General features: G+C 38.8%; 1 protein-coding gene across 5 annotated transcripts in view; it reads right to left on the reverse strand.

Moving 5' to 3' along the window:
• ADGRG6 (adhesion G protein-coupled receptor G6) overlaps positions 1 to 14,187 on the reverse strand; it is a 132,423-nt gene that overhangs the window by 27,294 nt on the left and 90,942 nt on the right. For all 5 annotated transcript variants that reach the window (XM_064169105.1, XM_064169103.1, XM_064169104.1 and 2 more), the window contains 6 exons: positions 12,583 to 12,644; positions 10,251 to 10,458; positions 9,597 to 9,762; positions 7,098 to 7,238; positions 2,693 to 2,809; positions 1,017 to 1,062 (listed from right to left, as the gene is read on the reverse strand). In XM_064169105.1, the coding sequence (XP_064025175.1) occupies positions 1,017 to 1,062; positions 2,693 to 2,809; positions 7,098 to 7,238; positions 9,597 to 9,762; positions 10,251 to 10,458; positions 12,583 to 12,644 (740 nt within the window). The remainder of the gene's footprint in view (positions 1 to 1,016; positions 1,063 to 2,692; positions 2,810 to 7,097; positions 7,239 to 9,596; positions 9,763 to 10,250; positions 10,459 to 12,582; positions 12,645 to 14,187) is intronic.

The raw sequence follows: 14,187 nt of genomic DNA on the forward strand, positions 1-14,187 counted from the left end.
CTTCAACACAGGGAAGAGTAGCATCTCAGCAGTGATCTTTAAAATAGAAAGATCTGGAAAGTTATGTGCAAAGGATGAAGAGCCTGAGTATAAAATCACTTACAACTTAGGCAGCAGTGATGAAGAACAAGCTAAAATGCTGCCTCATTAATGTGTGTCTTCACATGGCACCTCATAATTGTGACTATCATCCACTGGGTGGATGAATCACAGAATCACAGAAGCATTCAGGTTGGAAAAGACCCTCAGGATCACCAAGTCCAACCAATAACCCAGTTCTACAAGGTTCACTGTAAATCACAGCCCCAAGCACCACATTCAAATGACTTTTAAATACATCCAGGGCTGGTGACTCAACCACCTCCCTGGGCAGCCCATTCCAATGGCTGACCACTCTTGCTGTGAAAAATGTTTTCCTAATACCCTGACTAAACCTATTCAGTTGCAGCTTGAGGCCATTCCCTCATGTTCTATCACGATTTACCTGTGAGAAGAGACAGAAGTCAAGTGTGTAATGAAGTGTGTGTAGTGGTAGCTCCTAACTCTTCCTCGAACCACAAACAAGCTTAAGATGTGTAATGGACACAATGTTGTAATTAACCCAGCATTTTCAAACTTGTGAGTTAAAAGTCACCCATGTGTCTGAGTGACTTTACTACTTAATTTGTATGCCCAAACCAGCTTAAGATGTGTAATGGACACAATGTTGTAATTAAATAACCCAGCATTTTCAAACTTGTGAGTTCAAAGTCACTCATCTGTCTGAGTGACTTTACTACTTAATTTGTATGCACAAACAGATCAGATGCAGAGGTTAAGTTTATTATACAAATTAAAAACATTTTAAAGATTTCAAAATTATTTAACATCTGCTGTTACAAGCAACCATACTAACCAGAATAAATTATACTTAATCTCGTTCTGCAAGGACTAAGAAGTAAAATGGCCAAAACTGTGACTGATTTAACTGAAGACATCTTTATTCCCCACATAAAAGAAATGACTTTTTAACTTACCATTTTTATTCATATCCCAGAAGACACAGGTAGGCTTAGGCTCTTCCTAAGAACACATGCAAAAGTAGACTTTGGGTACCTTTTCAAACATAAACCTCATCAACATATACATTTGCAACAGATGTTTTACTATATATATTTTCATCTAATGAGCAGAATAAATATAATTTGGATTGGTGACACTTCATCTTGTGTGAAACTTGAATTTATTCTGCTAAAAGGGCAGATCTGCCCAAGCTACAAAATCTAGACCACTGTTTCTCTATGCTGTTCTCTTTCCACAGCCTCAGAATGTGTTCTTGTCTTACTAAAGCCACCTATGATTATGAAGCATTTACAGGGTCTAAATATTTTAAAACATTTTCTTCCCTAAGACTTTTCAGTGACTTCTCTATGTAACTGGACTTGAAAATGTGAAAAACCTGCTAAACCTAAGTGATGGATGTTTTGCATGGCCTTAGAATAATCATTATAATGAAATGCAAGATAAAATTAATGTACAAACCAGGTTCTCATAAAACAGTTACAAACCCCATTCCTTTAAGTATTGTGTTTTGACATCTATTTGGTTAATTTCTTTAGTGCTAATATCTCTGTTGGAGCACTGTGCTAGTTTGAAGCAGGGTAGAATATTTTGGTGAGAAGACCTAGATCATAGGCTGTGAAAGGAAAACAGTGGTGATGTCTACTCCCCTCAGAGTCTTGCTGAAGAAGAAAGGAAAACATTAGATAACACTCTCACCATTTTGTCTCACTCTGCCTTGGGCTTCTGACTGAGTTACATCTCTCTAACACACCCTCCACTCACCTTTGCTTCTTAACCCCCTGGCCGAACCTCTATTCTTCCTTAGGACTGGGGTAAGGTTGAGAGGGGCAGGGGGAAGGTGAGGGGTGGTTGAGAGCCCCTCCTGGGGACTCAGGTTTCTGGGAGGGGAGTTGTGTCTTCTGTATTATCTTTTCCCTTGTCTATTTCTGTCTATAACTGTATATACTGTAAATATCTGCTTGTATATTGTGCTAGCTGCAAATAAATAGCTTCATTTATATTCCCAGAGCCATCTGAGTCTAGTCTGGGTAACTTCTAAAGTGTGGGGGGAGGGGAACACCCAAACCATCACAAGCACCTATTGACAACATGTCTGAGAACTGAGTGAATTTCACATGGTTTTTAACTGAAACACTGTGTGCCAAAAGGCTGCATTTGGTCTGTATTTCCCTGTGTTTATCACAGTCATTTTTGAACCATGTGGTCCTGTCCATTCCTCCTTTGTTGAAAACCACATAATGACAAAATAAGTTGGGAAACTATTAACAAACCAATGCGTGTTTGATCAAAGAATCTAAGTCATTTTAAAGTTCCAGTGTAATAAATTGTGCCCATAGTTGCTGGTGATGAATATGGTCATGAACAGAGGTTTTGGCTCCAGTTATTGCCACAAGAATTGCAGAATCAATAGTCCTTCAGATAAATGTTAGATCAGGAATGGAGTCGGAATGTGCATGAGGATGGCAGAGGTTATTTGGTTTTAATTTTTGCTTACTTGGTTTTGCTCTAGAGTTTTTATTTCCATTTGAGTTTCACCTCTTATTCAAAGGTCATTCAAATCAATCAGGCTACATGCTTAACTTTTACTATACCTAACCTACATTCCTCTGAACAACAAATCTTATTTTACCTGAATTTTGGTGTGCTTAATCGTGACCTTCACATAATCCTGAAGATCCTGAATGGTTACGTTTCCAATACTGCATGCCACCACAAAACTGGTCAGATTGGCAGGATTTTCTGCATCCTTTGAAAGATTCAGAGAAAAAAATCTGTAATAACTGCTTAGACAGCACATAACATAAAAGGCAGTGTACGCAGTTCCATTTCTGCAGCGTGCCAGAATAAACAAGGTGTCAGCATTTCTACACTTTTGATCATGCAATATAGGAACACTATGTTTATAAAACCCAATTATGGGTTTCTCTCATGGAAGTTTCTGTATTTTCCTCATAGTCATAAACATACACAGGCACATTTATACAGACATTAGACAGCAGAAGTTTCCTTTTTAATCATTATGTCTGATGCTGACAAAATTATAACCCAAGTAACGTAGCAGACAACAACCCGTGGCATTATGAGCTCATTTCCATACACAAGAATGTCTTTCTTAGCTTATTGTTGATGCTATCCATTTAAGTAGATGCAAAGTGTCTGAAAAATAATTTGTTCTCTGTGTATAGTTGCTAAATCACTCTGTGTCTTACAATGAATGACTAAGCAGCTGCAGATAAATTCAAAGCCATGGTACTTATTGCAGGAGATTGTATTTTCTGTGAGGTCTTATTTGATGGGAATTTAAATAGAAGACTGACACTAACACTGAGCAATACCATTGCTAAGCTCCTCCAGTGAAAAAGTACCAGGTCAAGAAATTTCTGGAAGAGTTTTCCTTGGATTAGCAGTTTTGTTAAAATGGAAGTGCTCTGGAAATACTGTTTCCTTTAGATGAGCTTCCATTTAAAGCCAGCATAGCTACTTGTCCAGGTGGCCTTAGGGGAAGAAGGAAAACTTGGTCACTGCCTGTGGCAGATCTTGGGTCAAATGAAGTCTACTGCCCCTCCAAAAATCTGGGCTGCAAAACTCCTGAACACCCCTGATTTTCTTCAGCCTAGGGGGTTTTCTTAGCCTGATAAGATGCCAGGTATCAGCTCAGCACTGGGCTCACAAGATCCCACTGCTCTTGAGAGACAGAATAGCTTTAGTTATTTAATACACATTATTCTAAGAAGAATATTTCATTTCTTAAGAACCATTTCAGATTATACTGCAGCCTTGTGACTTAATTTCTGGAAGACATAAAAACTGCAAAAGAATGCAAATGCAGTTTTCTACACAGACCTTGAACAGCCAAATAAAAGGAAACCTCTTGGATATGACTTAAATTTCAATATCTGACAAGCCTATGAAGCCCTCAGACAGGCTTCTATGGGTTTCAGTGGATTCTACTTCTAGCAGATCACAAAAACTAGAAATAAGTATCAGATGGTCTCTTTAGGGAAGGCAACTTAATATGTTCTCACCTGTCCGTAGAAAGAAATAGAAATAATGTGTGTATTGAAGTAAAATGAAGATAACTGCTTAGTTAGCTACAAGGCTGTGCTCAGCTACAGTTAGCAGTAAGCTTTTAGCCAATAAAATGTACAGAGCTACAAGGTAAAGCTATGCTGAGGCTACTGCCAGTGAAATAAATCTGGTCAAGTCTGCATTACATTTACATATTTGCACATTATTACAATTGTCTCCCAACTCATGAGGATAATCCCAACCTAACTTCAGACCGATAGAAAGATGTCTAGATCTGAAGAGGCCATTCCAGCATTTCCTAACACAGTTGGTGACAGGACAGCAGTACATCCAGGGCTTAATCTATTTTACCTATTTCATAGAATCACAGAATTGTCAGGGTTGGAAGGCATCTCAAGGATCATCCAGCTCCAACCTGACTGCCACGACATCAGGTTGCCCAGAGCCACATTCATCCTGGCCTTAAAAATCTTCCAGGCATGGGGCCTCCCCTACCTCTCTGGGCAACCTGTCCCAGTGTGTCACCACCCTCATGGTGAAGAACTTCCTAATATCTAATCAAAACCTACCCTCCTCTAGATTGGATCTATTCCCCCTAGTCCTATTACTACTTGACACCCTAAAAGGTCCCTCACCAGCTTTCTTGTAGGTCCCTTTCACATATTGGAAGGCCACAACAAGGTCTCCCTGGCGCCTTCTCTTCTCCAAACTGAACAACCCTGACTAGGTTGAATATGGGTTGCCTACATCTCCTGCCCCGTTTCCAGCTGCTACTGCAGAAGATCTCACATCTCTTACAGGTTCATTGTTACACGTCTGCCAGAAATACCTTTGTATCTTGGGGTGTCTTCTTTGGAGAATGCACTGGGGTGAGGTGTCACATCTCAACAGAACCACAGAATTAACCAGGTTGGCAAAGAACTTTGAGATCATCAAGTCCAACCTATCATCTAACACTTTCTGATTAACTAAACCATGGCACTATGTGCCTCATCCAGTCTCCTTTTAAACATCTTCAGGCACAGTGGACTCCACCACCTCCATGGGCAGCCCATTGCAATGGCCAATCTTTCTGTGAAGAACTTCTTCCTATGCCTGCTCTGTCACAGCAGAACTTCTTCCTAAGCCTGCCCTGTCACAGCTTGAGGCTGCGTCCTCTTGTTTTGTCACTGGTTGCCTGGGAGAAGAGAACAACCCCCACCTGACTACAGCCTCCCTTCAGGTAGTTGTAGAGAACAATAAGGTCTCCCCTGAGCCTATTCTCCAGGCTGAACAACCGCAGCTACTTCAGCCTGATCTCGTAGGGCTCAACAGCATCCCCCTTTGCCACTAACTAGCTTCGAAAGCAACTTATGGACAACAGCTCAGGCATAGGTATGCACACTGAACATACCTGCCTTTGGTGAAATGAATCTCATCTTGAATAGCTTACATCAATTTCTCATATCTTCTTCTATGTAATATAAGGACCAGATTTTAATGACTGACAAGATAAAATTCACTAGTATTCTTCCAGCTGCAATGAAAAAAACCCTCCAGTACTGTAAAATAGGATGTTCCACTGTCATGTTAGATGCTTATAAATGAAGCTAATAGCATTGGGATTTATTTTTTTCAATTGTAATTGAAATAAATATATTTACAAACTACACTGAAGCTAATGGATAAAGTTATTTTGGTTTGAGGTGGCATCCCTATCAACTTATTTGTGTTTTTCAGACTTACTGAGTTTTGCATATTTTGATTTAATCCTGTTGAACATATTGCCTGCAAATGGTGTGAAAAATGCAAAACACAGAAAGAACTTCAGTTGCAGATTTTCCTGGGTTTTGCTTTTTAATTACTTAGACAGTATTCCTTAGAGATACATTTTAGTAACATTAAAGGACACATTCTGACTTCATGTGATTTTATATCGTTACGGTAAGTAACATCTGTATTCTTCTGGTTTCTTCATGAAATATATCCATCCTGTTTTTCTCAAAAGCAGGTTTAAAAGGAATACTATTTGCAATGAAGATACTTTGGGATGTATTTCAGAAGGCAACTGAGGGTCATGGGTATTTTCTTGCCTAGATTATCTGAAGAATCTGGATACGCTGCCAATGAAAACGATAATATAGGGACAATACAATACTACAGAGTTCTGCGGATGCACAAGAGCCAAAGGTCACTAATGGCAAAACAAACTCAAGTCTTCTGAGGCTCAGCCTACAGTTCACTATGAAACAATGTTTCCTTTTTAATTAACTCCTTTTTTTTTTGTCAAAGCAAGTGTGTTTTGGGTTGTGGGTTTGAACATTTCCTCATTTTTTGGGCATGTATCATTCAGAACTATTTATAATTACCATGTGACAGGACTCGAAGCAGAACAAAACTAAATCCACCTGAGCCTATTTAGATTTCAGGTACAGGTATTGTTATCTTTATTTCGTATTAAAATGCAGTGTGTTTCTAAGAACACATGCATGAGAAGATGAATAGTATATATGTAATCAAATGTTCTTTGGTTGATGTCTGTCAGCTCAGAGTTTCCCACTAAGTAGTCACCTGGGTATGAGCACCAATCTACTCTTTTAAGGGAAGAGAATGTACTTGGAAATGTTAAAGCCAAAAGCCCTTCTGATGGAGAAGAACTTGGCTCCACTGAACATCAAAGACTTATATTAACACATTCAAAAAACAGTTATGCCCTTTCAATAGTTCTGTCTACTTTACTTTGATTATATGCACCTGGGATACAGTTTGCCATAGACTACCCTAAGAAAAAATTGATCTCACATGCAACAGGAATTTGCAGTGATATCACTGCCTTTAATTCAACTTTGGCATTTCCACTCTTTTGTCACTCTCACCATGACATTTTTTCTAGTGCTTACATCTGCTATCACCTTCTCATTCCTGTAACTCATGAGATGCTGTGAAATGATTACACCACAAAAGACTCCTAGCAGCTGGCTTTGACTCACTTTAACTGAAATTACTTCAAATATATTAAAGTTTACCTGAAAAAGACCATTCTTATTGAAGAAAGTAAATTGAGCCCTGGATATAATTTCAAACTCATCTTGACTTAAATTCTTCAGTAAGCTTGGTGGCAGAACAACAGAAGCCAAGGCATTTGTATGGTCCTTGTCAAAATCTATCTGTTAAATAATAACAACAGAAGAACATATTCAAACAAAGCCACTGTCTGCAGGTGGGTTCACATCCTCACACAAAGACATCTAAACAAGGGACTCAAAGCAACAAACACTAATATGACCTGTACTTGTGCAGGAGTGGAATATTTTTTTTAAAAGGCTTAGGATGTTTTTCCACTATTCCAGAATGATAAACATGTTTTCAAAGGATAATTCTACCACAATACATAGTGTGTGTGCGTGTATGATAAAGATGTCCATTAGGTATTCTCTGTAAACAGAGTGGTAGAGGCTTCTACAAGGATATATGGATATAATGTTACAGGAACAATTTAATAATATGAATCACCAAATGCTAACTTAGTCAAAGGTTTGGCAAGAAACGTAAAGACACAGGGGACCGAAATAGAATCTTTCCAAATAGCCACAGATTCATTTGCTTGGTATCTGACCTAAGAAAAAAGTAATGAAATAAAATCTGGAAACATTCTGACATACAGTTTGAAGACTTCAATGCTCCTTGATGATCCTGGGATAGATCATCACATCACTGGTGAAAAACCTGGGCTTTCACAAAGGAATCTCCCTCCAGCAGGGATAGCATGGAAAATACAAAAGGTGACCATGGCTGCTCCAGACTTTTCTGGTAGGAAGGATGCTATGAATTTTGTCAGCTGTTGGAAATGTGAAATCCTAAACCCAAACTCATGTTCCAATAGGAACATTATAAATAATTTGATGGAGTTTGGGTTTTATGATTATTTAGACAGTGCTGTAATAAATGATTCCAGGGCAAGAAAATTCCTGGATGTCCTCATGCCACAGATGGTAATTCTTATACATGCGAACATCCCAAACCTGGCTGCAGAATTTTTCCTTTCCTCTTTCTGTAAGTACAGGATGAAATCTGGAGAAGAAGCTTTCCTTTGATAACAATCAAAGAACACTCAGCTACTGAGCACTGTTAATAAGAGAGCTGAATGAAAGAGATTTATGGTCATCAAAAATTTCAAATCAAATAAAACTGATTCAAAAGCATTTTAGCCAAAATGTCCACGAGTATAAATGTGAACACTCAATTACACCAAATCCATGTATCTATCTAAACCTGCATTTGAGTCTGGATCCAAAGTGTATATATGCAGCATGTAGAAGACCTGCATCATGTTTTACTGTTACTACTTTTCCCAGGGTTGTTCTCATTACTTGTTTGTATTTTAACATTACATAGCACTTTATTAGGATTGTTGCCTTGTCAATTTGCAGTGGGAATTAATTTGGTTCTGTAAGATGCTTACATTCTAGTGATAAGCCTTTAACCATTTCTATAATGTGTTGTTTTGTCTGAGCTCAGTCTTAGTTCCTCTGGCCCAAACATTGTAGCTGCTTTTATTTTCTTGCTTAAGCTTTTGCATGTGTTTTTTCAAGTAAGGCTCTCTGTATTTGATCAGTTAGGTTACCAAGAAACTTAGATTATCTCTGTCATAGACTTCTCACACAACTGAGGAAAAACAAATGCATTGCACTGACATATTTAAAAGCATTCATGTGTCAAAAGATGCAAATAGGCTTACAGTGAAATTAAAAGAATCTCAGCACCTCATCACTACTGATTTCAATGGCACCTCTGGAGAATCCCAGTAGGTGTTTACATACATCTCAAATGCTATTTCATAGGTTTTAGATATCTGAGCTTTTTTATTTGCAAATAAAAAAGAAGAAAGATTATTTCTGAGGCAGTAACAAATAACTACAGCAGCCTGTCTACATATTGTAGCACTGAGCATCACTCTGCATTTTGACTGACCTCTGTTTCTTTTGTTTTTCAAGCTCCACATGAATGTCTTGAACCACCCTGTAAATCCCAAATGGTACAAGCCTAACAACCTGTGTGTGGGATACCTGGACCAGTTGTAGGTCTCTGCTAGCAGTAGGTGTTTAAACTATACTAGAATGTTGAAAACCTGTTGTGTATCTGCATAAAGCCACATGTAATTACCTACTTAGATTTAGGTGCTTAAAGCTGAAATGCATCAATGGAATGGGTAACAATGGGTAACACAGCAGGCTGTTAGTGATTATTTTCTCTTTTCATTAGTAAAAACAACCTACAAAGGATAGAGTCTGTTGTGTATTTGTAAGCAAATTACTTTTCACCCACACAGAACAAGTAAGTTTATCTGGGTTTCCTGTCACTCAAGGAAATACTACATTAATCTGGATAATTGCAGGAAAAAGGAAATAGAAAGTGGAGGGGGGGGGGGAGAATTGGGAGTTTTAAGTGGTTTTAGAGGAACCACAGTAAACACACTTGGAACAACAGGTACATTTCATGTTCAAATACAACTGCTGGCTCCATACCTGGAAATCAGATGCATTATTTTGTGGACTGACACTGAAAGAACCACCTCTGAACGAAGCTGAGTTTATAGAAGACACTCCAAGGGCAAGATTTCGCGTTGAAATACTCATGGATGGTCCAGTGAACTGGATCTTTAAAGCTAGGGCATCAATAGTTTTTAGAGCTCTAAAAACAGAAATAAAATTATTCTAAAAACTGAGCACAGAAAAAAGAAAATACTATGCTCTGTATGCTCTCCACGTGTAAGATGACTCTCATTATTGACTATGCTTCTATCTTCCCTCTGTGAGCTCACAAGGGGATTATCAGGCTGTAAACTTATGCATCTCTGTTGTAAACAAAAGCTTATGATGGACAGAAACTATCTGACTACATATCACTGGTCCTGCAATAATTTTGTAACAATACTTAAATCTTTGCTGTGCCACAGAGCAGGAGACTTCTGTTCCACCCAAGCACTTTATCTTTGTCAGGTGTATTCATTTTAGTACAAGGAGAAGTATCTGTGTGTCCAGGTTGGAAAAAACCTTTTGATGGAAAGCAGAAAGGTTTGGGTTTTGTACTGCAGTTGTTTGTCTGCATATGGAAGGACAAATGCTTCCAACCTTGCAGGTTACTCTCAAATCCTTTGTCTCAGATGCAGAAATACTTACTCTGAGGATGATGCTGCCAATACACTGTCTGAACTGTTTAGAATATTGGAAAAAATTGTCACCACGGTAGAACCCAGAGATTCATCGATTTCTTCATCATTCACAATTTTTTTTAGCTTCTGCACAACATCATTTACTTTGTCTGAAGTTAGCTGCTGCCCTTCACCAGTAAGATTCAGAAGCTGATTGGCAATGTCAGCTGCATTTTCTGTAAGCATAGAAGCAAAATGAAGTAAAAAAGAGGAAATGATGCTGATCACTCCTAAATTCAGAAATACATTTTTTTGTTCTTGTTGGTGGAAGCTAGAGCATGTTCAGTGGTCCTTGCAGTGAACATAGCATGTTGTCATTTGATCCAATTTAAGAGCATGTTCAGTGGTCCTTGCAATGAACATAGCATGTTGTCATTTGATCCAATTTAGGAGCATGTTCTGTGGTCCTTGCAATGAACATAGCATGTTGTCATTTGATCCAATTTAGGAGCATGTTCTGTGGTCCTTGCAATGAACATAACATGTTGTCATTTGATCAGATTTAAGAGCATGTTCTGTGGTCCTTGTGATGAACATAACATGTTGTCATTTGATCCAATTTAGGAGCATGGTCTGTGGTCCTTGCAATGAACATAATATGTTGTCATTTGACCCAATTTAGGAGCATGTTCTGTGGTCCTTGCAATGAACATAGCATGTTGTAATTTGATCAAAATTATGATTTTATGAAAAAAAAATATATAGGATCATAGAATCAACCAGGTTGGAAGAGACCTCCAAGATCATCCACTCCAACCTAGCACCCAGCCCTAGCCAGTCAACTAGACCATGGCATTAAATGCCTCATCCAGGCTTTTCCTGAACACCTCCAAGGATGTGATTCCACCACCTCCCTGGGCAGCCCATTCCAATGCAAATCATTTCCTCTGTGAAGAACTTCCTCCTAACATCCAGCCTATACTTCCCCTGGCACAACTTGAGACTGTGCCCCCTTGTTCTATTGCTAGCTGCCATCCCCCACCTGGCTACAACTTCCCTTCAGGTAGTTGTAGACAGCAATGAGGTCACCCCTGAGCCTCCTCTTATCTAGGCTAAACACCCCCAGCTCCCTCAGCCTCTCCTCAGAGGGTTTGTGTTCCAGGCCTCTCACCAGCTTTGTTGCCCTTCTCTGGACACCTTCCAGCACCTCAACATTTCTCTTGAATTGAGGAGCCCAGAACTGGACACAGGACTCTGCTATTATAGACTGTACTTTGTAAGTAAGACTTTGAAAGATCAGCCTTCTTTAGTCTGCAACTGGTTGTGGGATTTTTTAATCTTGTGTTTTATAATAAATCTTTTATGTTTACCAGAACAAGAGGACACAGCCTCAAACTACACCAGGGGAAATTTAGGCTGGAGGTGAGGAGAAAGTTCTTCACTGAGAGAGTCATTGGACACTGGAATGGGCTGCCCGGGGAGGTGGTGGAGTTGCCGTCCCTGGAGCTGTTCAAGGCAAGGTTGGACGTGGCACTTGGTGCCATGGTGTAGCCTTGAGCTCTGTGGTAAAGGGTTAGACTTGATGGTCTATGAGGTCTCTTCCAACCTTAGTGATACTGTGATACTGTTTACTGCAGAAGGTTCACTTCACATAAAAAGGTGTTATCATACTGCCTGATTGCAAGTACTCAATCAACTAAGTTAGGTACCCAAACCCCTTGGACAACTTCTATCAGTGGAGAAAGAAAAAGAAGGTTCTCCAACAAAGCCATTCATAACAGGAGCCTAGTATAGGTGCCCTGAATTGCTTGTAGCAGTATATTTCTCTTCACTAACTCTGGCTCTAAAACAAGGGCCATAAATTGTTGTCTATTTAAGTTCTTACTCCTTTAAGGCCAGAATGACATCAAGGGGTATTTTACAACCAGGATAAATCTGAAAATGTCTGATCATATGCCCAGTGAAAAGAGTGGGAGTCTTTCCACTGGCATTTACAGGCACTGGAAACATTAAACAATTTGTCTAAAGCGGAATATTAGATTGAGGATAGCTACTACCTGCCTCTATTCTAGCCTAAATCACCTAAAGAATATGATTTATTTCTTTAATTGGTATTCAGAGCTCCCTATGAGTGGGCTGAATTCAACTTGGTGCACTTCCCCGAGAGTTTAAATGTTTATTCTGTGGGATTTTTGGGGGTTGGATTTTTTTTTTTTCATGGGATCTTTTGGGGGAAGGATTTTAAACAACTTAACATAAAGGAAGAAGATACCTTCCTTAATGTAAATTCCTTATAGTAAGCAGCAATCAAAGTTTACAGAATTACTCCTTTAGACAAAAATCAACATCAATATACTCACCTGTGCAATTTCTAAGATCAGGCTGCCCCCAATATGATGTGTAATTATGCAGACCCAAATAGCTAAAAGAGGAAAATGACAAAATTCACATGAAATATAATAGCAAAAATCACATAAATGTTTCATTAGTTATTTTGTAGGTATCACACTGGTCCACTCTTCTCCATTCACTATTTTCCTGGTGAAAAGGCTCCTGGTGAAAAAGGAATATGTATGCTTGACAGTGAAAATATGTGATCAATGAAGTGACAGTGCTGACAGAAACTCTAATTCTTTTGGATTAATTCCTAGCTGATTCCTACAGTGATTTGATAAACTCTATCAGTGGAAATTCTGGCCTTGCATTTCAGGAAAGACCTAAACGTTGACACAAATGATTCTGTCCCTATTGTGACTTCATCAGATTGTAATTTTCCTTTGATATGAATGGCTTGGGTCAAATCAACAGCAATCTGTAATAACTCTCTGAAGAACATGCATAGCAGCTATGTGGCAACATAAAGTTATGCCACCCAGGAAAACTAAGGCAGGGCACCATCAGATCCATGTCCAAAGCAAAGGGCAGATACAAAGATGTGTGTTTTCAAAACACTTGAAAAAAAAAAGCCTTAGCATAGCAAAATACTCAGATAATGGCTACAAAATCAAACATCCTTTTTTCTCAGTTCTCTTTTAGACAATCATATTACCATAACATGGCACAGGCAGGATGTAGAATATGAAAAATGAATCCTTTCAATTAGCACATGATAAAGTTATTCCTCAGGTGATCACACTTCTTACAACAAGATGCAAGCAGGTTACCTGCTGTGGGATGCACAGGACTAGAAGAGACCATTAGCAAAGTTTCCTCTTCTCTCAAAACACATCCCACCTGTGCTCCATACTGGCAAAAGCTAATGGTGTCAGAGCCAAGAAAAGCATAGCACAGTGCAGAATATTGTCATTTTTAATGAAAACTGCTGTGCACTGACAATCAATGGCATTGTGTAGACCACAAATGAGCCATAAAGATAAGCAATACTGGGTCAGCAAAGGCCATAAGCCTTAATTTTTAATGATTCTGAGGCTGTGACATAAAAACAAATTGACTTCTGTACTACTCACTCTACAACAAAACTTGGTCAATCAGAACCCAGCAGCTCTTCTACAGGATTAAGAGGCTGAGGAAGTGAGTTAGTTAAATATAATGCTGGTTGCTTTCCTGTTTGGCACAGAAGCTTTAAGATTATTCATACCCATGTTGCCATATTGTTTCAAAAAGTACAAGACTGGGTCTTCTTAGAACATGTTCCAGATACAATGTGGGCACAGTAAGAATACAAATAGGGAATAGAGATGCAGCATCTAAATCTTTTATAGACATTCACATGGAAAGCCTGCATTAGGGGAAAAATATCTTCAACCTTAAAAACACAAATTCAAGTCTCTAAGCTGGAGATTATTTCCACCTTCAGCTATGACTAACTACTGGCAAAATGCTTGTTTCAGAGAATTTCTTCTACTTGCCCTTAACAAGATGAAAGGTTCTGGATTAACCCAAACACACATCTCATCTTCATAGAATTTTGTTGAGAATTTCTTATGCAAGCCAGATAGTAGTAG

Source organism: Pogoniulus pusillus, chromosome 31 (genome assembly GCF_015220805.1).
Source record: "Pogoniulus pusillus isolate bPogPus1 chromosome 31, bPogPus1.pri, whole genome shotgun sequence".
Taxonomy (NCBI): domain Eukaryota; kingdom Metazoa; phylum Chordata; class Aves; order Piciformes; family Lybiidae; genus Pogoniulus; species Pogoniulus pusillus.